Here is a 27,080-nt window from a genome sequence, read left to right on the forward strand (position 1 = left end):
TTCATATCATATTCCAACACTGCAAACAACAGGCAGGAACACACACACAAAGTTGTTGTATTCTCATTTTCTTTTGTAGGTGGGAGATGGTAAGGCTTTGAGGGAAAATCAGCATTTCTTTCTTTGTACTTTCAAGAATGGGATAATTTTCTAGGATATTCTGATTGAGGGTAGGAATATCACTCTCAATAAGAATGTTCTAACAAGTCCTTATGACAGAGTAATTCTAGAGAAGTGAAAATGAAAATCTTTTGTTGCTTCCTTCTTGATAGAGATGAATTTTTCCACCCACTGATATGTCAAACAGCTGAAAAATGTTAGCTTCAACTTCCTGGGGTGTGGAGGGAACACCTTTGGGCTGAGCCAGAGCTTGGGAAATTTTAGACAAGAGTTTTAAAATAAATATGAACTTTTTTTAAAGAGGTCAGATAGCAATCAATCACTGAGTGGCAAAGAGTTTCTCATAAATCATTATGACAACTGCTTTTGCAAACCTGAGCTAAGACTCTCCAGAAATACAGCTGGCTGGGTTGCCATCATTGTGAAGAGGGGGAGCAAGCATAACACACTGGCTACTGTGGAAGAAGACTACTGTTTTGCTACATGTGGGACATGCGGATACCCTTTTGGCCCAGTCCAGTGTTTAAAGTGGGGATGGGGGGTTCTAAGGTAGGATTCTCAAAGCCCAGCACTGTCACCTGGGAGCTTTTTCAATTAGCAAATACTCAGGCTCCATCCCTGACCTGCTGAACCAGAAACTCAATCTCTGTTTTAACAAGACCCCACGGGGATTCTGATACTCTCTCAAGTTTATAACCACTGCTCTAATGCAGGGATTCAGAAACTTCTTCCTAGAAAGTCAGAGAGTAAATATTTAAGCAGGGCGCTAACCCCATCATGAGGGCCCCGCTCTCATGCCCTCATCTAAAGCTAATAACTTCCCAAAGGCCCCACCTCCAGACACCATCACACTGCGGGCTGTTAAGGCAATACTGAGGTTATTGTGTAGGTAACGATGGTAAGATACTATTCTTAGCTTTCAGGCTGTGAAAACACAGGTGTCTGGCCACAGTTTTCCAACCTCCATTTTAAGGCATCTTAAATTTCCTTCTACATAAATCCATATAAATCCTCAAAGAAGAGAATACAGGGCCTGTCATAACACACACCGCTTATATCTAAAATTGTAAGTTCACCTCTCCTACACTAAGAAAGCAGTGTAAGAACATACCTCAGGAACCTGATAATGTGTAAACACTAAGTATTTACTGGGCCCCTATTATCTGCCCACGACCATGGCAGCCACTGCAAGAAACACACACAGGAGGTATATCGCAGCTGTCACACTTACCACGTGTATGTCCAGAACCATGCATGGTAATTTTTCATGTTATCTCACTTAATCTTCACCAGCAATCCTATGACCCATTAAATTCCCATTTTACACATGAGCAAATTGAGGCTCAGAAAGGTAAAATAATCGTCCTAATGTCACAGGCTTTTTCAGTGGCATTGCTAGCTTTTAATCAAGGGTTCTTGGATTCTAATATCTATGTCTTCTTTATCCTAAATGACACCGACACCATCTCCCAGAATTGGTCTTTCACCTCAAGGGCTTCTAATTAACCGAGCAAAGATCAACAGATACAAAACTACTAGAGAACAATCGGGAGCAATACTTAAAGTGTTAACAGTGCCTGCATGTTAGGAACCCTTTAATTGTAGCTGAATGAAACAGTGGAAACTGATTCAACCTCCAAATCCTAAGAATTCAGGAGAGGTGTGGTAGAGAGAATAACATCTCCTCCACCACCAGATGCCCACCTCCTAATCCCTGGAACTTGTGAGTATGTTATGCTACTTGGCAAAGAGGAATTGAAATTGTAGATGGAATAAAGTTGCTAATCAGCTGAACATGAGATGGGGAGGATTATCTGGGTGAGGCCAATGTCATCACAAGGGTCCTTGCATGTAGAAGAGGGAGGCAGAAGAGTCACTGTTTGCTATGGGACTAAATTGCGTCCCTTCCCCCAAATTCATATATTAAAGCCCTAACCCCCAAGGTAATGGTGTTTGGAGATGAGGCCATTGGGAAGCATAATAATTAGGTTTAGATGAGGTCAAGTGGGTGAGGCCCTCCTGATGGCATTAGGGTCCTTACAAGAGGAGAAAGTGGACAGCTTGCTTTCTCTCGCTACCATGTGAGGGTACAGGGAGAAGGCGTCTGTCTGCAAACCAGGAAGGAGAGGAGAGCCCTCACCAGAACCCAACCACACTGGCACCCTGATCGTGGACTTCCCAGCCCCCGGGCCTGTGAGAAAATAAATTTCTGTTGTTTAACCCACCAGTCTATGGTATTTTGTTATAGCAGCCCGAGCCAACTAAGTGTCAGAGCAATGCAGTGTGAGAAAGACATCACCGGCCATGACCAGCTTTGAAGATGGAAGGGAGCTGTGAGCTAAGGAATGCAGGTGGCCTCTAGGAGCAGGAAAAGGAAACTGATTTCCCTTAGAGCCTCAGGGAAGGAGCCCTGTTGACACCTTCACTTTAGCCCAGTGAGACCCATGTTGGGTTTCCCATGGCAGAACTGAAAGGTAACTTTGTGCCATTTTAAGCCAACTCATTTTATGGTAATTTGTTACAACAGCATACCATTTCTTAGTGACTCACTGAAGTCTTCTAGATGTCACTTGTGTGACAGACACACTAAAGGCATGGTGGCTTTGAAACAGAGAGGGCCACTCACTGCACACAACCCTGACACAGCAGTAAGACCATGAGGGTCTGAGCTCCAGCTGCACAGACACCTCGGGTTTTAGGACTTAGGACTTTTCAGGACTTAGACTCATGACCTTAGAATAACTCAATAACTATTACAGGGAGGCTGAGCCTGGTAGATCACTTGAGGTCAGAAGTTTGAGATCAGCCTAGCCAGCATGGTGAAACCCCAACTCCATTAAAATTACAAAAATTAGCCAGGTGTGGTGGCAGATGCCTGTAATCCCAGCTACTCGGGAGGCTGAGGCAGGAGAATCACTTGAACCCAGGAGGTAGAGGCTGCAGTGAGCCGAGGTCGCGCCACTGCACTCCAGCCTGGGCAACAGAGAGAAGCGCCATCTCAAAAAACACACACACACACAAAAAGAATCTATTACAAGACAGTCAAAGAGGGTTATGCTGAAGTCAAAGATGGCTAAGTCTTGATGAAGATGGGTGGGGAGGCAAGGGCAGGTCCCCTCCAGGTGACTGGGATGGGGGAGCCCGTTTGCAGACCGGGTGGAGCTGTGCGAAGACACAGAAGTACAGCTGGCGCACACTCGGGAAGCAGTGACAGGCCAGCGGCCTGCAGTGAGGGACACTGGGGCAGAGATGGGTCAAACGGGGCCAATCTGTGACAAATTAGGAAAGCAGGTGGAGGAAATCCTGGTCCCAAAGAAGTTAAGAAACATGAGACAAGAAAGGGAATATGGCAGTATGAAGCATAAGTGCTAATTTATTCTCACTGTTCTTTCTATCATACGTAAAATGAGTGCTCTTCCTACACAGGAATTGCCTTGGGTCTTTATTCTCATGATCAAAACACTACAGGGACTTCTCCTTTGGAACCAGCTGCCTTCAGAGCCCATGTCTGTGTAGTTACAGGGCACCTAAGCCAACTGTGGTCGCCGGCACTCAGTCCGTTCTTGAATATGCCTGACTTATTTCTGACATCTAGTTCTAAAAAAATTTAATCTATCCTTAGACTTCTCTGCTAAATATATGCAAAAGAACGTGCTACTAAAAGCAGTTCTAAAGAGTTCCAAAGACACTGTGAACAATGTCAGCAACATGACAGGAGAAAGTATCTTGTTTCCTCAGGTGACTTCTTCGCAGTAGACAACGCTTGTTCTGAAATAAAGATTTCAGGATCAGGCTCTGGTTTTAGGACTTAGGACTTTTCAGGACTCAGACTCATGACCTTAGAATAACTCAAACTTGGCCGGGCGCAGTGGCTCAAGCCTGTAATCCCAGCACTTTGGGAGGCCGAGGCGGGCGGATCATGAGGTCAGGAGATCAAGACTATCCTGGCTAACATGGTGAAACCCCGTCTCTACTAAAAATACAAAAAACTAGCCGGGCGTGGTGGCGGGCGCCTGTAGTCTCAGCTACTTGGGAGGCTGAGGCGGGAGAATGGCGTGAACCCGGGAGGCGGAGCTTGCAGTGAGCCGAGATCACGCCACTGCACTCCAGCCTGGGAGACACAGCGAGACTCCGTCTCCAAAAAAAAAAAAAAAAAAGAATAACTCAAACTTGGCATGACATAATAGATGGCTAAAGGATGACAAAAATAGGAGACCCCCTCCAAGGTCACACACCAGGCTGTTATGTGCAGGGCCTCGGAAAGGACATGAGCCCAAGGAGCTACGTTAAAATCCCAGCCCTGTCACCGTAGAGCTTTGTGACTTTGAACAAACTCAACTTCCTTGGATGTCAGTGTTCTTTCATAAAGTGGCAAATGCTATTTTAAGCAAACAGCAAAGCATGAGCAGAGGGAAGAAGGCACAAAACGTGGCTCGCTGGGGAAAACTGCAAGTTATTTCAAAGAAGGGCACAGAGGAGTCCAGCTGGGGAGGGTCGGGACAGGTGGCCTGAGTCCAGACAATGCACAGGAGCTTGGAACTCATCTGGTGTTCTGCAGCATTTACTCACCTGAGGCTCACAGTGGGGTCATCAGGGGAGGCAGGACAGTTTCATAGACAAATGAATTGGGAAAGGATTAAGGCCGATAACCACTCACAATCCACATTACTAGCACATTAAAATCTTTGCATGGTTCTGTAGTAAGAGAACCATCTTTATCCCAATTGCTTTAAAATCCTAAAGCCCACAAGAGGCCTTCCTTCTCTCTCCCATGCTCTGGAACTGACTTCCACCAACTTCAAAGAGGGTGATGAAAAAACGCTGTAGAGTTTTAGGCAGAGAAGTAACACCAGTGGGGCTGCATTTTAGGAAACAACGCTGGGGGGTGGGCAGAAATAGGAATGAGGTTTGTGGTACACGCTCAGTAATATGGGTCAGCAAGGCAAATGACACAGAGGTGCTGTTAAACTCTTGCAGGCCAGCTTCCTGACACTGGGGCAGTAGCGCCTTCTCCCTTCAAATGCAGGTCTGTTTATAAGCTGCACCGCTAGCTGCTGGGCCAGCCTTGGGAGTCACACAAGTCCCTCCTCCAGACTAGCAGCAGCTACAAAGCCAGTGTTTGCACAAGAAGCAGATTATTTCATTTTTATTTCTGATAAGGGCAGCCTTTTCAACATATGACTATAAAATCATTTTTGAGTCTGACCAGAATATCAAATATCCCTCAAGTTATAAACTCAAAAAGTCCAAGTGAACACAGTACAAAAAAAAAAAAAAAAAAAAAAATCTTCCTAGATACTTTTCGAAATCTGGTGCTTGTCAACGAAACTGGGCATACCATTTCTTAACGACTCACTGAAGTCTTCAAGATGTCACTCGTGTGACAGACACACTGAAGGCATGGTGGCTTTGAAACAGGGCCACTCACTGCACACAACCCTGACACAGCAGTAAGACCATGAGGGTCTGAGCTCCAGCTGCACAGACACTTGGGGAACACCCTGAACTCTCTGATCTGCAGGTTCCTCATTTGTATAAGGAGAATCAGTTGTTGACAAGATTAGCACAATGTACAGAAAGCACAAGATACATAGTAAGTGTTCAAAAGAATCAAAACTATCATTATTGCTCCCTGCCCCACACTTAACCCAGGCAAAAAAGCTAGAGGCAGATGGCCACTTTCTGTATCAGTTTTAGAAAAGGCCTGTCAATTTCCCCTGCTCTAATTGTGACTGGGGTTGGGGTGAATCTTCAGATCAGTTTGGGGAGGCCTGACACTAACAGTGGTGACTCTTCTAACCCACGTGCATCACATATTTCTCACGCAGGTCTTCTTTCATTTTGGTCGGCAGCATTTTGTAGTTGTTGATGTAGGATTCCCGTGCATCTTCTGTTAAATTCGTTCCTAAATACACTTGGCAATGCTCGACTGTAACATCATCCTGCACTTGGGATTTCCTGCTAGATTCTTCCCGATTGTGGCTGGCACAGCTCTCATGGGGGGAGAGTCAAGAGCAGCAACTAGAGCTTGTGCCCGCCCTATTGTAACTGTGGGGGGGAGGGGGGAAGGGGTGGGCAGGTGGAATGTGTACTTCCAGGTTGTTCCCTTCCCTCCTGACACCACGACCATCTAAGGCACTTCCTGTCCTCCTGCTCCAATCACCCCTTTCACTAACGAAAGACACCATGAGGGTGAGGGGACACAGTATAGATGAAGGGACCTGAGTACTTCCACGGGAGCAGACCCCAGGTCCCTCCTCCTCCCACCCTGTCACCAAAACTCTATCTGTACCTGAGCAGGGGGCAAGCTCCCCTGAGCAACCCATCAGCCCCGTTTCAGTCTCTCAGGGACGCCTCACAGTTTCTAGTCCCCCAAGGCTGCCACCTTCTTGTTGCTGAATGAAACTATATAGTCACTTAACGGCTTTAAAAAAATATTTTCTATCACTCGTAGGATTTGTACAAGGGAAGATATGCCACAGGTGACCTACCGGTCATCTTTAAGCCAAAAGTTGCATGGGTTTAAAATATATATATGTGTAAATCTAGATGAAATATTACTTTATGTTTGTCTATTTATTCATTTTCTTCCTACACTAGAAAAGGCAAGACTGGATAAGAGAGAAACGGAAAGGGCACTGTGACACAATTAACAGCAAAAACCAAATGACAGAGGCAGGAATGAATCCAGGTCCCCATCAACCAGGCTGACAAAGTGGGTACACACAGGACCGTGCTCCAGAAAACAGGAAGCGCAACGTGGGACAGACAGCACGGGGGATGACATCCCACACCTGAATCAGACGACTGGCAAAACAAAACGTACTTGTGATCTGCATGCCCTGAAAAAGGAGTCTGGCTGCTCACTTGTTAATGGTCATCAATATTATGGTACCAGGACTTCAAATGCCATGTTTTCCACACAGAAACCCCTAGGGAAGGATGCATACTCACCCAGCCCAGAGCTGTTGATTGCTTTCACGGATTTCTTCATTTTGTAAAGAACCATCCGGTCCACGTCCAAAGCCTGAAACGTAGAGAATACAGTCATTAAACCGTGTTTGTGGTGAGACCACACTAGCAGCAAGCACCACATTGAGTGCCACTCTGAAGGCCCTGCTTGCCTCTGCCAGGTCCGTCTGCACCTGTTTCTGGGAGACAAGCCCTCAGTGTGGTGTGGAAGACTGGTTTCCAAATGGCACTAAGCAGAAGTTTGTTGCAATTACTGAAAACCAACTCCTCCTCCTATAGCATGCGAGCTGTCTCCTGCCCACAGCACCTGCTGGGCGCGCTCTGCAGTGAAGTGAGTTACCCCAGCTGAACTCTCAGTTCTCCCTGGTTACCAGCAAGGCTCCGGGATGTGCCTGCCCGCCAGGGACTCCCACCGTGCCTGCGCCCCTTCCCCCTACAGAGCCCTAACAAGGTGTAGAAAACCCCACTCTGGATTTTAAAAAATCCAAATATCATTAGCTTGTAAGCTATGTTAGAAGACGGGTCCTATTGCTTCCCAAGCCTCAGATTTCTTCTCCAGAAACCAGCAGGAACAATGCCCACTTTGCAGGATTGAATAATTAGATAGAGGCACTCACATATATAATATTCAGCAAGTATTTATAGAGCAGCTACTACACGGCAGTTGTCTATGGCACTCACAATGTCCAGCACATAGGAGACACTCAAAACAGTATTTGTTCAACGACTAATCACACCTGGAAATTTAATTACACCTTGACTTTCACAACAGATACAAAGGTAAGAAGTCCTCTTTTCTTTTCTCTCTTTTTTTTTTTTTTTTTTGTGAGACAGGGTCTCGCTCTGTCGCCCAGGCCAGAGTGCAGTGGCGGGATCTCGGCTTACGGCAGCCTCTGCCTCCTGGGTTCAAGCAATTCTCCTGCCTCAGCCTCCCAAGTAGCTGGGATTACAGGGGTACGCCACCACGCCCAGCTAATTTTTGCATTTTTAGTAGAGACGGGGTTCACCAAGTAGGACAGGCTGGTCTCAAACTCCTGACCTCAGGTGATCTACCTGCCTCAGTCTCCCAACATGCTGGGTAAAAAGTCCTTTTAACCCACTTAAACAACATAGAAAAGCAAAGGGTGACTTGTGACTGGAGGGAGAGAACGTTTGTGAACTGGGATAGTGATGCCAATCACAGGCTATCCTATAAAAACTAAAGGAAGCACCCTGCCCTACAGCTACTGGCACATAATAACCACTGCTATTGAGTGTTCATTATTAACCCATAGTGAGTTTAGATCATAAAAACCTGCAATGACCTATCATCCGAAACACAGCACAGCTCCTCAGAGCAATGGATTCTGGACTTCCAGCCTTCCTGAAATCACCTTTTGAACCAGTTTTCAATAGCAGAATCGTAAGCCCTAGTTCTAATGCCACGATGATAATTTTATTGGATGCTAAAAACAGACATGATTAGTGCTGACAATTTTAAATGGAAAAATGATCACAAGGCACCAGACATTTGACGGAGTGGCTGCAATACAAAGAGAAGTTATAATCATGTCATTACACATTTGTCCAAGCCCTTGGAATGTACAAGAGTGAGCCCTAATGTGAAGTAAAGATACAGGTGACAGTGATGTGTCCTTGTCAGTTCACTGAGGGTCACCAACGTGCCACTTGTAGTGCAGGATGTTAATAATGGAGAAGGCTATGCATGTCAAGGGGCAGGGGTATTTGGAAAGTTTCTGTATTTTCCATCCATTTTTGCTGTGAACCTAAAACTAAAAATGTTTTTTTAAATAAAAAAGGCATTCCTTTCTGCCATACTAAAGAGCAGAGAGTCACTGATACAAGATGAGTTGAGATTTCATACATTGAGTTAACTCGTATTTTCCCAAGTGGTCATCTCTGATCCATTCCTACCTTCCTTCAAGATATAAAAGGGGATTTGGAAACGGTAAATAACTCAGGAAAATCACAATTAAATTCTCTTTCTCATGCAGTCTCATCACTTTTCCTCCCCAATCTGCCAGCCACAGACTTGCAGGGCCCAGGCCAGGCTCAGCCAGCACCAGTGGGCAGACTGAGGTTGTGCTCAGGGCTGTGCCAGAAACACCAGGTCCCGAAGCTTAGACCACAGGTCAGAGAGCACAGCTCTCACACACAGAGGTGCCAGCTCACTGTGCTCCTCAGAGCTCAAAGTTCCCTATCCCAGGTGAGGGGCCGTTCTTGAAAAGCACACTTGATTTGGGACCGTGCAGCCTAGCACTCTCGCAGAATCTGGGCCTGCCCAGGCTTTGCCATTGGCTACAGCAGGATCTGATCCACACTCATAATATTAATAAAAGCCGCTCCTCTTTCTAAGCCTCCCCACAGACAGTGGAAGACACCAATGCCAGCCTGTCAGGTTCTCTGGAAGCATTAGAAGTCAGCCACCATTCTAAGCATCTTCCATGGGCCAGGAAGTGTAAAGGGAGAAAACACCTCATGAATAAAGAAGAAAGAGGCCACACGCAGCGGCTCACGCCTGTAATTCCAACACTTTGAGAGGTCGAGGCGGGCGGATCGCTTGAGGTCAGGAGTTCGAGACCAGCCTAGCCAGCACGGTGAAACCCTGTCTCTACTAAAAATACAAAAATTAGGTGGGTGTGGTAGTGGGTGCCTATAATCCCAGCTACTCAGGAGGCTGAGGCAAAAGAACTGCTTGAAGCTGGGAGATGGCGGTTGCAGTGAGCCAAGATCGTGCCACTGCACTCCAGCCTGGGCAACACAGTGAGACTCTGTCTCAAAAAAAAAAAAAAAAAAGACGACACAGGAAGGCTTGAGGGGCAGGTCCCAGCCCAGGCACTACACAAGGCTTCCTAGTGTTCTCAGAATAACAACTTTAGCAAGCTTTAAAGACCTGATCATCTGAGCTCTGCCTGCTTCTCCAGCGTCAGTGCCTGACATTCTCTCCCACTTTCACATGTACCCCAAGCTTCCATCATAACGAGCTACCTGTGGCTCCCCCTCCACCTGCTGTCTTCCCAGCACGTGCACACACTCCTCTCTCCTGAGAATATCATTCTTGACCCGACTCATTGGTTCAGAGGGGTCTCCTCCTCCTGAGAAGGACTCTGATGCCTCCCCACCTCCACGACAGGGTGGCAGGTTCTCATCTTAGCTTTTCCCATAATGCCCTGTGCTTAGCATTTCATCGGATAAAATGGTGTGATCACCTTCTACCTGCAAGGTAGTACTGACACAATGGTGAGGAAAACAGGACAAGGCAATGCCTGTGCCTTCTTGGAATTCACAATCTTGCAAAAGATAAACCCCTAGAAAAACACAAATTAACAATGAAAACAGGAGCCCAGGACTTACTACATGCACAGAACTGCTTTTTGAACTTGTCCAGCTCTGCCTCTAGACCTGCGCCGTCCACTACAGCAGCTACCAGCACATGTCTACAGAGCACTTGAAATGTGGCTAAGTGTCACATTAAAACAATATTGTAGACATCTTAGGTTACAGAAAATATCAACAAAATTAATCGTACCACCTCTTTTTAGTTTTTTTAATGCTTTCCTCTAAGGTCAGTCACTGATATTTGTTCATTGTATCCCCAGTGCCTACCAGAGAGCTTGCCACAGAACAGGACTCAAGAAGCAGCTCAGGAAAGAACGATGAGCCCAAAAGGCAGGGGCTCAAGTGCCAGGCAACAGTGCTACCCAGAGGGGATAGGGGAGAGCTGTGTTTGAAGGCTACTCAGGCCACAGGGAGGGTAATGGATCAGGGCAGGCAGGAAGTGCATTCAGGGAGAGGCTACGCAAAGAAGGAGGGAACTGGCTGGAACCCACGGTTCAAAAGCCATTCGGGGCTAAAGCTGGGCAGTAGCCGTTCTGGAAAAGCCAGCCAGGGAGATCTGTGCTGCCTCTCTCAACCAGATTCCAGCCCTCCTGCCTCTGATACTCCCACAGATGACAGAGTGACCTTGTGTCTACAGGAGTTTGGGTCAACTGTGCTAAAAACACAAGGACTAAGCTGGATGCGGTAGCTCACATCTACTATAACACCAGCGCTTTGAGAGGCCAAGGAGGGAAGAATGTTTGAGGCCAGGAGCTTGAGACGGGCCTGGCCAACATAGTGACACCCTGTCTCTACAAAAAATAAAAACAAAAGTTAGCCGGGCATGGGAACACACACCTGTAATCCCAGGCTGAGGAAGGAGGATCACTTAAATCCAGAAGCTGGAGGCTACAGTGAACCATGATTGCGCCACTGCCCTCTAGCCTGGGTGACAGACAGACCCTGTCTCTTTAAGAAAAAAAAAAAACAACGAAAACACAAAACATGGGACTGGAAGCAGTGGTAAACTTCAATGTAAAAGGTTGATCACAGGCAACATACCTTAATAACACAGTTGAACTCTGACAAATTTCCTCCCATATTATGTCATGGGACACACCCCTCCCTGATCATTTACTGCATAAAACTCTTGAAAAAATAGGTCACCATATGGAATCTTGTACCTTTGTTACTGAAGAGGAAGTAGTGCTTCCTGAACTCAGGGATGAGTGCATAAACTTGCTTTTCTACAATCTGTTAAACAGGTGAGGTAGGTGGAAGAGGTAATTTTTAATTAAAATTGCAAGCAGGAAAAGCAATTACCTCCCTATTCAGAAACACACCCTTCCTTATGGTGCATATTTATAGACAATTAAAATTAAACTTGGTCAGGACGAGAAGCTAGAATGACTGTTTAAGACTGAGTGTTAGGCCAGACGCAGTGGCTCGTGCCTATAATCCCAGCACTTTGGCAGGCCGAGGTGGCCGGATCACTTGGGGTCAGAAGTTCCACAGACCAGCCTGGATAACATGGTAAAACTCTGTCTCTACTAAAAATACAAAAATTAGCTGGGCATGGTGGTGTGCGCCCATAATCCCAGCTATTCAGGAAGCTGAGGCAAGTGACTCGCTTGAACCTCAGGGAGATCACACCACTGTACTCCAGCTTGGGCGACAACATGAGCCTCTCTCTCAAAAAAAAAAAAAGATTGAGTGCCAGAAACCGTCTTATGCCAACTATATATAAAAACAGCACTAGAAGTCCTTGCTAGAGCAATTAGACAAGAGAAAGAAATAAAGGGCCTCCAAATTGGAAAGGAAGAAGTTGAACTAGCCTTGTTTGCAGATGATGTGATCTTACATTTGGAAAAACCTAAAGACGCCATCAAAAAACCATCAGAACTGATGAAACTACCTTTGCAAAAATTATAACTGACATAATTACAGTGAAAGAGGTCTGACGTCACTGACTCCACCCTATTTCTAACCTCCAAGCTGTCCTTGTTCATTCCTGGGCCTAGGCTGAACTAGCTTTGGGAGGAATTTAGTTTATAGTTTAGCTTTGAAACAAAGACAACAATAGCCCTTTCCCAAAATAAATCCCTCTTCCTGCCTGGGGACTGAACAGCCTTTGCAGGACTAATAAATTAGCCATAAGTTTAAAAATTATGGTTTAGGAGTCATGCAGCTGGAGGCTGCAAGATTCTGAGCTCATGGGGATAACATCACTATTGTAAAACGTAAGATCAGCGCTGGAGATATTTTGCAGACCCTATATTCAATGGATCAGCTGATACCACCCAGATCGATAAACTGGCTCATCTGGTCCTGTGGCCTCCACCCAGGAACCACTCGGCACAAAAAGACAGTTTTGACTCCCTATGAGTTCATCTCTGACCCAACCAATCAGCACTCCCAACTCACTGGCCCTGACGCATCAAATTATCCTTAAAAACTCTGATCCCCAAATTCTCCAGGAGACTGATTTGAATAATAAAATTCCAGTCTCCTGCATAGCTGGCTCTGTATGAATTACTCTTTCTCTACTGCAATTCCCCTGTCTTGATAAATCAGCTCTGTCTAGGCAGCAGCAGGCAAGGTGAACCCGTTGGGTGGTTACACTGATAAATAAATTCAGTAAAGTTGCAGGATACAAAATCAACATACAAAAATTAGTAGCATTTCTATATATCAACAGCGAACAATCTGAAAAAGCAATCAAGAAAACAATCCCATTTACTATAGCTACAAATAAAATTAAATACCTAGGAATTAACCAAAGAAGTAAAGGATCTCTACAGTGAAAACTATAAAACGATGATGTAAGAAATTGAAGAGGACACCAAAAAAATGAAAAGATATTCCATATTTGTGAATTGGAAGAATCAATATTGTTAAAATGTCCATATTACCCAGAGCAATTTACAGATTCAATGCAATCTCCATCAAAATACCAATGCTGTTCTTCACAGAAATAGAAAAAATAACCCTAAGATTTATACGGAACCACAAAAGACCCAAAATAGCCAAAGCTATCCTAAGCAAAGAAAACAGAACTGGAGGAATCACATTACCTGACTTCAAATTATATTATAGAGCTATAGTAGCCAAAACAGTATGGTACTGGCATAGAAACAAGACACATAGACTAATGGAATAGAGAACCCAGAAATAAATCCTTACATTTGCAGTGAACTCATTTTTGACAAATGTGCCAAAAACGTACACTGGGGAAAGGACAATTTTTTCAATAAATTGTGCTGGGAAAACTGGATATCCATGTTCAGAAGAATAAAACTAGACCTCTATCTTTCACCATATACAAAAATCAAATCAAAATGGATTAAATACTTAAATCTATGACCTCAAACTATCAAACTCCTATAAGAAATGGAGAAACTGCAGGACACTGGTCTGGGCAAAGACTCCTTGAGTAATGCCCCACAAGCACAGGCAACCAAAGCAAAAATAGATAAATGGGATCGTATCAAGTTAAAAAGCTTCTACACAGCAAAGGAAACAATCAACAAAGTGATAAGACAACCCACAGAGTGGGAGAAAATATTTGCAAACTATCCATCTGACAAGGAATAACCAAAATATGTAAGAAGCTCAAAGAACTCTACAGGAAAAAAATCTAATGATCCAATTTTAAAATGGGCAAAAGATCTAAATAGACATATCTCCAAAGAAGACATACAAATGGCAAACAGGCATACAAAAAGGTGTTCAACATCACTGATCATCCAAGAAATGCAAATCAAAACTACAATGATATCATCTCACCCCAGTTAAAACGGTTTACGTGCAAAAGGCAGGCAATAACAAATGCTTATGGGGATGTGGAGAAAAGGGAACACCAGTACACTATTGGTGGGAATGTAAATTAGTACAATCACTATGGAGAACAGTATGGAGGTTCCTCAAAAAACTAAAAATAGAGCTATGATATGATCCAGCAATCCCACTGCTGTGTACATACCCAAAAGAAAGGAAATCAGTATACTAAGGAGATACCTGCTCTCCCATGTTTATTGTAGCACTATTCACAATGGCCACGATTTGGAAACAATCTAAGTGTCCATTAACAGATTAATGAATAAAGAAAATGTGGCACATATACACAATGGAGTACTATTCAGCCATAAAAAAGAATGACATCCTGTCATCTGCAATGACGTGGAAGGAAATAGAGGTTATTATGTTAAGGGAAATAAGCCATGTACAGAAAGACAAACACTCCATGTTTTCACTTATTTGTGGGAGCTAAAAAAAAAAAAAATTAAAACAGCCCCAGTCACTGAGCCACTGCCAAGGACTCAGCAGCCTCCCCCTTGAGCCCCCTTGCTTCCCTACGTTCCGTACCCCCTGCCCGCCACCTTCCGCAGACCGTTTCCATTGAGGAAAGGGAATCGTGTCGTATGTCCACTATCCAGAACCTCCACTTTCAACTCCTTTGCTGATGCAAGTAAGGGTGATGACCTGCTTCCCGCTGGCACTGAGGATTACATCCACATAAGAATTCAACAGAGAAATGGCAGGAAGACCCTTACTACTGTCCAAGGGATCACTGATGATTACAACAAAAAGAAACCAGTGAAGACGTTTAAGAAGAAGTTTGCCTGCAATGGTACTGTAATTGAGCATCCAGAATATGGAGAAGTAATTCAGCTACAGGGTGACCAGCGCAAGAACACATATTATGCCAATTCCTCGTAGAGCCTGGACTGGCTGAGGACGATCAGCTGAAGGTTCATGGGGTTTAAACACTTGCGGCTCACTGTAGCTTAAGTAAGGATTTCCTTGCAATGAGTAGAATTTCCTTTCTGTTCCTTGTCACCAGTCTAAAAACCTCACAGCTTGTATAATGTAACCATTTGGGGTCCGCTTTTAACTTGGACTCGTGTAACTCCTTCATGCAATAAACTGAAAACAGCCATAAAAAAAAACGAAAACAAATGAACTTATGGAGACTGAGAGTAGGACAGTTACCGGAGGCTGGGAAGGGTAGTTGGGGTGGGAGTGGGGATGACAAATGGGTACAAAAATATAGGTGGATAGAATGAATAAGATCTAGTATTTGATAGAAACAGGGTGACAGAAGTCAACAATAATTTATCGTACATTTAAAAATAAAAGAGTATAATTGAGATGTAACACAAAAGAAGGCTAAATGCTTTGAGGTGATGGAGGCCCCGTTTACCCTAATGTGATTATTACGCACTGCATGCCTGTATCAAAATATCTCATGTACCCCATAAAAATATACACCTACTATGTACCCACAATAATTAAAACTTAAAAAAAAATACTGAAATCTTAGAGTAACAAAAAATAACAAAGCTTGAGTCTCCAGGAAGTAAAGGTGTCTACCCACCAGGCTGAGAATTCTAACCAGACCCAGGCACTCAACTACCATGCTCCCCAAACGAAAACTCCACTCTAGCTTGGAGTGGGGAAAAAAGCAACTTTCATGGGAACTTACGTGTAAAAACCACGAACAAAGGCAAGAACCGAACGGACCACGAGACCGGAGCAGGGCCTGCGCTGCAGCTGCCGGCTGGCCAGACCTCATTAATCCTCAGGGGCCAGGCGGAAGCTGACCTCCAGTTTGTCAAACAAGTTTTACAGAGTGAATTTATCACAAAAACAAGAGGTGGGGATGTGTCCCAAATATTTCCAAGGAAAACCACTGTTTTCAACCACTTTAAAGCATCTGTTTGGAGTTCCCAAACTCTTCTATAGGTTTCCTCTCTAGTTACCGAGGGGCCTCTTCCAATCTCTGTTGCTCAGCTGAGCCGGAGCCAGGACAGGGGACGGGGACAGGGTGTGGAGACAGTAAGGATGGCGCGCAGTGCGGGTAAGAGTCCACCACAGGAGAGACCACCACAAAGCTGTTCACTCATTTTCCACACCTGTGCTATCCAACAGGGTAGCCACAGAGGAATGTTTCCGTCAAGATTCACTAAAATTTCAAATTCCGTTCCTCAGGCCCTGCTACCTTCTGCAAGAGCTACAGCCACTCACGCAGCACAGTGGCCTCTGAATGTCCCCAACCCCATGCTTCTCTTCCTTCATTGGTCGGCCCCACTGTACCGCCTGAGGGCGGTGCCAGCACCTCTGGGGTCACACGGAGGCCCTGGCCATGGTTCCTCTGTGGGCTCCGCGTCAACATCACCCCGTGGCCACCCTCCTCCATGTGGGGACTCCTCTACCTCTTCTTGGTCCCCACAGAACCCTATGGGGCCTCTACCCTGTGTCACCACAGGCTGGATGGTGCGGGCCAAGCCCACTATCTGAGGAGATGACCTGGCTCAGGGTGGGCACACGGGGCCTGCGGGCCAGCTTTTATCCAACCGTGAGCTAAGGCTGTTTCCAGATGAACATTCCCAATGAACGCAATAACAGGGTCACAGGAAAGACCAACTGACCCCAATTAATTAAGATAAATATTATACCCCTCAAAATAATTCCTCTCTTCCCCCTAGGAGACCTGCATTACCAAAAAAATTGTACTCCATTATTATTTTTATATTTTGAATTTCATTAATAAAAAATTCATAGATATTTATCACCTGTCTTAGGTAAGTACCTACATAGCAGCCTTGAGGTCTGCCAAACCTAAAATATTTACTGTATCTGGCCCCTTACAGAAAAGGTTTGCTGACCCCTGGCCTCAATGATCCATATAAAATGCCTCTCCCACAGCACCAGCAGCCCCTGCACCCCGCTCCTCCCAACCCTGCCCAGGAGCCCACAGTGCAGGCAGCACAGCACCGGTTTGTCCCCAGCACCCTGAGTTCTCAATGCGAACCAGCAGGGTGGGAAGGGGCTGGCTTCCTTCTTGAAACTCAAAGATGCCGCCCTGGGGAGAGCAGAGGCCTGCAGCACTCAGGCAGCCCCAGCACGCTCCACTCTCCTGTCCCATCTTCTCTCCCCTTGTTCCACGGACGAAAGGCCAGGCTGAGAAGAAGGGACATTTCTGAAATACAGTAGACAAAACACAAAACAAAACACACCCAGGTCTGTGCCCCAAGGGTGGCTTTGCCAAGAAGAGTTGGACAGACATTCAGATGGCAGCTTTGTCTCACCACACATTCAACTCTTCAGAAAGTAACACAGAGCATTAATGACAGTGTCAAATATTTCCAGAAGCCTTTTGGGAAGCATAGACTTGCACTGTGACCTGTGGGCTCCGTTTAAAGCCAGAGCAATAATGAACCTCCCTCCTTCTGGGAATAAAGCCAGGCCTGAAGAATAGCAGGTGTCACCAAGAATTAAGATCAAACAGACATCTGAGCTAAGTCACAGCTGAGGCAAGTGTGTGCCTAAGGACAAATGAGAAGGGAGCGTTTTCGTATCATCTTAAAAAATTAAAATTACTCCGAGTAAATACACATCTGCAACAGAAGACATGGACAGGCTGTCCTAACACTCCTCAAAACAGCCCCTAACGGATAAACCAAAACGTCAATGGTAAAATGAATAAACTGATGACGGACATTCATACAACGGAATGCTACACAGCAACGGAAGAGAACAAACTCACCCCAGAACGTAAGTGAATGTGACAAAAATGTTGAGCAAAAGAATACAAGCAGTATAAAAACTTCAAAAATAGGCAAAACTAAATTGTTTACATTTAGGGATGTACTTTGTTGGCAAACTACAAACTGAGGCAAGCTGAGGGTCGCAGCCAGGGCAGCAGCAGCCTCTGAGGGCGTCACGACGGGACAGGCCTGAGCGGCGCGTTTGGAGTGCTGGCCAAAACCAGGCTTCATAATCTTTTTTTTTTTTTTTTTTTTTTTTTTTTTTGAGACAAGTCTTGATCTGTTGCTCAGGCTGGAGTACCGTGGTGCATTCTTGGTTCACTGCAACCTCCGCCTCCTGGATTCAAGCGATTCTCATGCCTCAGTCTCCTGAGTAGCTGGGACTACAGGCATCCTGAGTAGCTGGGACTACAGGCATGCACTACTACACCCAGCTAATTTTTGTATTTTTAGTAAAGTCAGGGTTTCACCATGTTGGCCAGGCTGGTCTCAAACTCCCGGCCTCAAGTGATCCGCCCACCTCGACCTCCCAAAGTGCTGGGATTATAGGTGTGAGAAACTGCATGTGGCCTTCATAATCATTCTTTAAATGCCATTTGTATCAATAGCAAAGACATGGAATCAACCCAGGTGCCCATCAACAGTGGACCGGATAAAGAAAATGTGGTACATATACACCATGGAATACGACGCAGTCATGAAAAAGAACGAAATCATGTCCTTTGCAGCAACATGGATATGGCTGCAGGCCATAATCCTAAGCAAATTAACACAGGAACAAAAAACAAACACTGTATGTTCTCACTTACAAGTGGGAGCTGAATGTTGAGTACTCGGGACATTAAAGAAGCAAACAACAGAAACTGGGGACTACTTGAGCGGGGACAGATGTGGAGAGGGGTTGAAAAACTCTCAGGTACTATGCTCAGTACCTGGATGATGGAATCAATCATGCCCCAAAACTCAGCATCATGCAATATATCCCACGTAGCGAACCTACACATGTACCCCCAGATCTAAAATAAAAGTTGAATTTTTAAAAAAGATCTCATTGAAAAAAAGGTTTAAATGCTATGTGTATGTATATATAAGATACATTATTAAGAATACAAGTAAAGTTAAAGCATCTTTTAAAGAAAAGAAATTAGAGTTGGCAAAAGAACTAGAAAATGTTGCCCAAATGAAAGTGAACTTCAGGGGTAATTTATTAGCCTAGCATGTTGGTTGACCACAGGAAGCAAAAGGGACTTAGGAATCCCTCAGTTCCGTTTCTAAACCATCAGAGAGAAGCTAGAGACAGAGGCAAAACTGAATGCAGGTCTGCCAGCTCAGGCCGGGGGCTTTTCTCCCCAGCATCAGGCGCTTCCCAGGAACGCTGGGAGGTGGTTTTGGGCAATCTTACTAAACTACTTAATCTGGTCTTACAAATAACTGTTTCTCTGAGCTCCTAAAGTAGCAACTTTGAGGGCAGGCAAACAGAAAAGAAAACACTTCTTTCATTTTTCTCCTAGATTCCTTTCTCAGATTCCATCTCCATCTTGACTAGAACCGGGTGGTGGCAGAGTTCACACCTCTGCTGAGGAAGGCTAGCCTCGGTAACAAGGTGCACCCAGACCTGCGGCCTCCCAGCAGGCCAGCAGGGAGGGAAGCTGGCCTGTGTATGTGCAGCCACCCACCACCCACATAGGAACAGTACTGAGGACAAAACACAAGTAAAGCGGCTCTGCAGAGGCAGCCTGGCGCGGTGGCTCATGCCTGTAACCCTAACACTTTGGAAGGCTGAGGTAGGCAGACTACTTGAGCCTAAGCATTTGAGACAGGCCTAGGCAACACGGTGAGACCCCATCTCTACAAAAAGTACAAAAATTAGCTGGGTGTGGTGGTAGGTGCCTGTGGTCCCAGTTACTGGTGAGGCTGAAGCAGGAGGATCACTTGAGTCTGGCAAGTCCAGGCTGCAGTGAGCTATGATCGTGCCACTGAACTCTAGCCTGGGCAACAGAGTGAGATCCTGTGTCAAAAATAATAATAACAACAAAATAAAATAAAAAGGCAATCGTTTTTGGAAAAATGCCATCTCCAGAAGTAGAACATTACAAGCTTATGGGCCAGGCGTGGTGGTTCACACCTGCCATCCCAACACTCTGGGAGGCCGAGGCAGGCGGATCACTTGAGGTCAGGAGTTCGAGACTAGCCTGGCTAACATGGTGAAACCCCATCTGTACTAAAAATACAAAAAATTAGCTGGGTGTGGTGGTGTGTGCCTGTAAGCCCAGCTACTTGGAAGGCTGAGGCAGGAGAATCACTTGAACTGGGGAGGCAGAGGTTGCGGTGAGCTGAGATCGTGCCATTGCACTCCAGCTTGGGCAACAAGAGTGAAACTCCATTTCAAAAAAAATAAATAAATAAATGAAAATCACAAGCTTGTTTATTAAATCCATTACACATACACACACACAAACTGTAAAAGCAAAACAAAAAAAAACTGTTATAAAAGAGGACAGACAAGTGATATATAAAGATACAGAAAGAAAATAATCATTGTTGTCTTAGGAAAAGTTGGAGGAATTTTTTGCTTCTCCACTTTTAAACTATCATTAACAATGAATACATTATTTGGTAATTACTTTTAATTAAAGAAAATGAAAAGTACTTCAATATCCTACACTTTGTTACTTTTTTCTCTTCTCCCATCAAGCAGGGTATTGAGGAGTTCTTTGAGCATAAAAATGTGTCAAAGGGACAGATTAAACAATAAAGAAAACAAAAATACTCAAAACTGTAGTCCCTCGGTCTCCATGGGGGATTAATTCCAGGATTCCCTTGAATTCCAAGGATGCTCAATTCCATAATGTAGAATGTTGTCATATTTGCACGTAACCTACACACATCCTCCCACGTGCTTTAAATCATCTCTAGATTACTTACATCTAATGCAATGTAAATGCTATGTAAATAGTTGTTACACTGTATTTTTAAAATTTTGTATTTTTCATTATTTATTTTTTTGAAATAGGATCTCACTCTGTCCCCCAGGCTGGAGTGCAGTGGTGTGACCACGGTTCACTGCAGCCTCCACCTCCTGGGCTCAAGTGATCCTCTTGCCTCAGCCTCCTGAGTAGCTGGGAGCACAGGCACATGCCACCACACCCAGCTAATTTTCAAATTTTTTGTAAAGACATCTCCCTATGTGGCCCATGCTGGTCTCAAACTCCTGGGCTCAAGTGATCCTCCTGTCTCAGCCTCCCAAAGTGCTAGGATTAGAGGCATAAGGCACTGCGTCTGGCCACAATTTGTATTTTTTAAATTGTTGTATTAGTTTTCATTGGATATTTTTTCTTGAATATTTTTCCCTTTAGACCCTATGTGACTGAACATGAGGATGCAAAACCCACAGGTGCAGAGGGCCAATGGTACACAGGGAGGAAAAAACTCTAGAATGGGCAAAGGACTCAGTTACAGAGCGTACCTAGACGAGGAGAGAAGACGGTGACAGAGACTGAGTTTTTGCTGCCACCTGAAAACTTTACCACAAGGACATATTCACGTATGACTTGCATGGGAAAGATTAATAAATGATAAGCGAGAAGACAGCTCTGGGTGTACAGAGGAGTAGCACATGAATACAGCCTGCTAGGCTGAATCACTGTCTCCAATGCTCTGTGCATCGGCCACAGTGGCCATCAGAGCTGGGGACTCATAATGAGAACACCAGAGGCCCAGACACACTGGAAATACCATCCAAGGAAGGAAGGTTCCTGATGGGGAAGGGGACAGTGGTGACGCCAGCACGGGTCCCCCAGTCTCTGGAAGACATGCCCACAGAAGCAAAACCTTTTCCCAAGATCAAATACTAAAATATGTCTCCCTCCTTTCCCCACAAGTGGTTTCTGCAAAGAAGCTCCAGCAGTACTTGTGTTAAGTTTTTTTTTTTTTTTTTTTTTTGAGACAGGGTCTCACTGTAGCGCCCAGGCTGGAATGCAGTGGTGTGATCTTGGCTCACTGCAATCTCTCCTTCCAAGGCTCAAGTGATCCTCCCACCTCAGCCTCCTGAAGAGCTGGGACTACAGGTGCACACCACCATAACTTGTTAATTTTTGTATTTTTAGTAAAGATGAGGTTTCCTCCGGTTGGCCAGACTGGTCTTGAACTCCTGACCTAAACTGATCTGCCCACTTCGGCCTCCTAAAGTGCTGGGATTACAAGTGTGAGACACCACACCTGGTCTTCCAGCAGTACTTTTAAAAGGGGGAAAAAATGGAAGAAAAAAAAAGCCTAACCTATTACAGAAGAGCCAGGGTAACTGTGCCCTCAGCTGATGACTTTCAGACGGCCGTCGACTGCCTGAAGTGGACAGTGTGATGCGGTATGAACAGGTAAGTGAGAAAAGAACCCACGTAGCTCTAAACCCACACACACTATGAAAAAACGACACATGAACAAGGAGAGGCTGCAGTCTCCTGAAGTTTAAGGAAGCGGTGCCCGGAGGCACTCCCAGGAGGTCTGTGCCTCGGAGGCTTCGGTGGGAGCGCCCCGTGGCTTTCATGGGCTTTGCCAGGATCCCTATCTTAGAGAAACGGAAACAGATGACAGTGAACTCCAATTCTGTCAAAACGCTTCACATCCTGACTTTTATTTAGGGGGAAGCAAAGTCTCTGGGAGCTCTGGGGGAGAAAGGAAAAGCCACATTTTGGCAAGATCACCACTGCACAGCAGCAGCAGAGACCCAGCAGCGGGGGGTGGCTCTGGGAAGGGCCCCCAGCCAGCCTGGTGCCCTGCTCCGGGGAGAGCCACAGTGGCACAAGGGGGCCTGGTCTGGGGTCCCCTGACACCCACATTACTGAGCTGTGGCCCCTGGGAATGGCAGGAGAGCAGACTCAAGGTAGAAAATGGGCTAGCTCAGGAGAAGAATCACAAACCAGGGGGGACATGACACCAGAAGGTGCTGAGCACACTACTGATGGGCAGCGGGGACACCGAGACAGTGGAAAGCCAGCATGCAGTCACCGCCTGGGCCAGGCCCTCCAGCCTTGGAGATGCAGAAGGCAGCAGAGCTCAGAGTCTGGGAAGGCGACCTTCAGCTGGGCGTGAGGTCAGCCTTCCACATCTTCCCAGTCCCAGAAGACAATGGAATCCTAAGCCAGGCTGATTTCCCCAGGAAACGAGGCTTGAGCCACATGAACTTCACTTTAGTCAAATAAACAGGGGACAGGAGACGTGAGATAGCCGAGTTTTCTTGCTGAACCCCGTGTGAAGGAGACCGAGGACTTTGCTTCCTGAAGCCACAGAGGTCAGCCTGGAGACGCCATCATCACACCGTGTCCTGGGGCTTCTGCCCCAGTTGGCATGCCGGGCTCTGCCATCCAACTGGGCCCCCACTGCTGTCCACCAGTAGTCACATTTGTGTGCTGTGCTCTTTTAATAAACACAGCTTGTGACTGTGAACAGAGGCTTTAAGGAATAGATGCATTAAAAATGAGAAAACCCAGTGCTCGATCCCTTTGGAAACAAGTGCATCAGTTATAAATCACTGGTTCTGGATTCTGGAATGAGACTGACTTGGTTCTAAACCAGGCTCCAATTACTAGCCGCATGACCTCCAAAAAACGACTCCACCTCACTGACTTCTGTTTCTTCACCTATAAATCCCATAGGTGAAGGATAAGATCACCAATGCTTATGTGTCTGCCATACAGTCGGCACTCGATATCTAATAGTGATTACCAGCGTCCTCTGGTTCTCAGAGAGGCTAGGTGTAAACTACGCCAATTAAAGTGGTCGTTAAGAAGACGCTGTTACCCCAGGACCATCTCAATCATTATGACAAATACTTTTCAGGTCTGATAATGGTTAGAATGAGAATAAATCTCTAAGAACAAAAAGACTTTACAGCTCATACCAGCCTTTCATTTCCACTAATACATTTTTTTCCATCAACATTTAAATTTTTCAAAACTTCATCCAGGCATGATGGCATGTGCCTATAATTCCCAGCTACTGAGGAGGCTGAGGCAGGAGGATCGCTTGAGCCCAGGAGTTTGAGTCCAGCCTGGGCAATGTAGCAACAACCTGTCTTGAAAAACATTGTTTTTCAAAACTTTTCCTGGTGTGCTCACGTGTTTCTCTCTGACTCCCCATGGGGAGGGGCACATGGCAAATGGTTGGGTGAGGTGCTCCCGTCCAACTGGCATCTCTTGAACACTGAGAGTTAAAGGAGCAGGGCATGAAAGTCCAGGTCTTAAGTGCAGGGGTGAGTAGAAGTGGCCACCAGGGTGTCCACCCATCCCCTCCTCACCTACCCTAACTGAGGTAACCCCAGGTCTCCCCCTCTCCCACCTGGGACACCGCCAGCAAGGCCTCTCCCCTGCATGTGGCAGTCCAGCCAGGTGGAACTCTGCCCCCTCCCCCTACACTCGGCCACACTGTTAAAGCTGGGGGCAGCACTGGACGACCTCCAAAGCTCCCAAAGTGCTCCCAGGGAAAGAAAGGCCTACTGTGCCACTCAGCTCAGCTCACCAGCATTTGAGAGAAATACTTTTAAGTTACCAAGGCAGCAGTAGGTGTGTAGTCTAAAATCACACCTAGGGCCCAACTCCAACTACCATACAGCAGTTTACACTCCACAGAGCACTTTTACTTCCATTATCTTTACTGCAATATTTACAACCACTTGTGAAATCACCACCTCTTTCTCCAGCTTAAAGGAGAAGAAACTGACTCAAAGAGTTTAAGTGACTCGCCCAAAGTCATGTGCTTGGCTTTGAACCGATGAAAGGCTGGGAGAGCTCCAGCCAACAGAGGGAGGACAGAAGGCAGCTTCCAGAGCTGTGCTCCCCCTCCCGCTTCCCAAAGGCCTCGCTTCCAGAGCCAGAAGCGCTGGCTTTCTCTAACGTTTGGGGAAAATAACCACCCGGCATTACCCCTGCTTTCTCTAAACCCTGTTCAACTAACCCCAGCCCAGCGACGGGCAAAGGGGCTGCTACTTCCACACCAAGAGTGCTGTCCACCCCTTCACCAAGAAAGCTGCCAGCTGCTCTCTCCACCCAAGCCGGCTCCTGCCACCCCAAGGGCCTGTCACACGGCCCCCAGCACACTAGCATCTAAAGTTCACCATGGCACAACCATCTAAAGTCCACCAGGGGCACAGACACAGCCCCCCGACCACCCTGGGCAACCAACCAATTCCTTGTTTCAGAATCTTCTGAAGGGCCAGGGTGGCGGAGAAGCCGATAGGGTAGGGGCAGGGTCATCATTTGCATGTGTCCAGGTTACACAATCCGGGGCTCTTCCTGGGCTTTTCAGAGGGAAAATTAAAACCCTGCTATCTTTAGCCTTTCATTTCTCCATCTTCCACTTCTCAGTTCCTGTTTCCCATCCAAAAGACCTGACCCCATTCCCCTACGGTAGAATGGGAAGCAGGGAGGAGAAAAACCCAGAATGGGGAAGGGAGCAGAAAGGCAGGAAGGAACCACCAGGCTTGCTGGGGCCCTGCACAAAGCCAACCTCTGTATGCAGCAGAGATTGTTTTCTAAAAAAGGAGTGTGGCGATGCAAACAAGGTCATGTGCCTTTCAGAGACTGGCCAGCCCCGTGCCCCTCTCCAGCTTCTCCCCACACAGAGGTCATGGGCCCCACTCCACCCCCAGCTCCGACCCCAAAATCAGTCATCTCTAGGCATGAACCTTTCATTTTTCTACAATCCAATCAGTGTGGTGATGGGAGAGGGGGAATGAACTGGGGGAGGGCCCGAAGGTGCACAGGGACTAGCCAGGCATCACTCCAGTCCCCGGCAGCAGATTCTGGATCCTGCTTCATCCTCGTGACCCAGGCTTATTGCAGGAGTCACTGCTACAGATGAAGACCATAAGCTTTCATTCCCACATCTCCACACACAAATTACTTGATCGCCTGGGCCTCAGTGTTCATATCCTTAAAATGCGGGCAGTAATACCTACTCAATACTGTGATTGTTGCCCTGACAGTTGGAGAGTCCCCAGGTTGGTAGAGGACCCTTCCCCTCCCACCTCCATAGCAGAGCCATCAGGCCATCGGATTGGTGCCTGACTCTAGGGGAGGGACCAGCCTGCCTGGGGGCCTTGTAAGTGGGGTTCCTCAACCACAGAGTTTCCCAGGTAGGGGAGGAGGCAATGGGCAGACACTGAACAGTCATTCCCAATTTTAGACCTGGGTTCCATACTCTACTCCACTTAGCCCAAGGACTATGCAGGACCCTCCAGGGGCTCATCAGGGTGCAAGGGAGCTGAGAAGGCGTGGGGGACATTTAGCATCGGCCCCCATCCCTGGCCCCAAATGTGCAGGGCTACTTTGCCTGTTGGCCTCAGATGAGTTCATCTGAAGATCTCTGCGCTAAAACACACACACAAGGCTGGGTTCTGCTGCCCTCAATGGAAAGTGGTCCACCCACTAGTGCCACACTCCCAACAGCGGTCCAGCCTCGGGGCAGGGGGCCTGAGAGCCCCAAGGAGCAAGGTGGGGACAGAGGCGGGGGTCAAAGAGATGCAGATGGTGCTTTTCATTTTTGTTCCTTAAGATTTGGGGCTGAAAACTGTACCCTCTGATAGCATCCACCTACCAGAGAGCAGGAGCACAAGAGGAGGACTTGAGAGGCACCAGCCAGGCTGACAGGTGGGAGCCTGGAAAGAGGGGCACCCCAGCCTGGGCGGCCTCGCAGGAGAGCAGGGTGCAGGAAGCGGGAGCAGAGGCAAGGAAGGGCAGGGTCCCTGTCACTGCAGGATGGCGCGGAAGGGACGGGAAGTGCAGCAACAGGCAGGGATGGCCCTTGGCTGTGCTGCTAAGGTCAGCAAGGGCCGTTTATTTTCAGCATTGAGGGACGAATGTTTCTCCCCAAGGAAGGGCTTCAGCCCATTAGTTTTACTTTCTTTGTTCATTTTCCATCCAAAGAAAAGAAAATCTGAAACCCCAGCTAACAGAACAAGAGGGGAAGCGAGGGGAAGGGCTCCCTGCGCAGCAGCAAGTAAGGGGAAGAGGCTGAACCTCCGGCCCACGGGCTGGACCATGGCCCAGAGCAATTCCCTTCCCTGCTAAGGGGGCAGTCAGGCCTGCAGACACCACAGAGAAAGGCCGAAGAGCAGGCCCAGGGTCC

The 27,080-nt window shown here is 46.6% G+C and overlaps 2 protein-coding genes and 1 pseudogene across 3 annotated transcripts in view; 1 reads left to right on the forward strand and 2 right to left on the reverse strand.

Moving 5' to 3' along the window:
* The window catches only part of IAH1 (isoamyl acetate hydrolyzing esterase 1 (putative)), a 359,243-nt gene that overhangs the window by 206,703 nt on the left and 125,460 nt on the right, over positions 1 to 27,080 (reverse strand). The window lies entirely within an intron of this gene.
* The window catches only part of ASAP2 (ArfGAP with SH3 domain, ankyrin repeat and PH domain 2), a 203,452-nt gene that overhangs the window by 122,551 nt on the left and 53,821 nt on the right, over positions 1 to 27,080 (reverse strand). For both annotated transcript variants that reach the window (XM_050753889.1, XM_050753890.1), the window contains exon 2: positions 7,075 to 7,147. In XM_050753889.1, the coding sequence (XP_050609846.1) occupies positions 7,075 to 7,147 (73 nt within the window). The remainder of the gene's footprint in view (positions 1 to 7,074; positions 7,148 to 27,080) is intronic.
* On the forward strand, positions 14,757 to 15,244 carry LOC126933799 (eukaryotic translation initiation factor 1-like; annotated as a pseudogene).

This window comes from Macaca thibetana, chromosome 13 (assembly GCF_024542745.1).
Source record: "Macaca thibetana thibetana isolate TM-01 chromosome 13, ASM2454274v1, whole genome shotgun sequence".
NCBI classification, from domain to species: Eukaryota; Metazoa; Chordata; class Mammalia; order Primates; family Cercopithecidae; genus Macaca; species Macaca thibetana.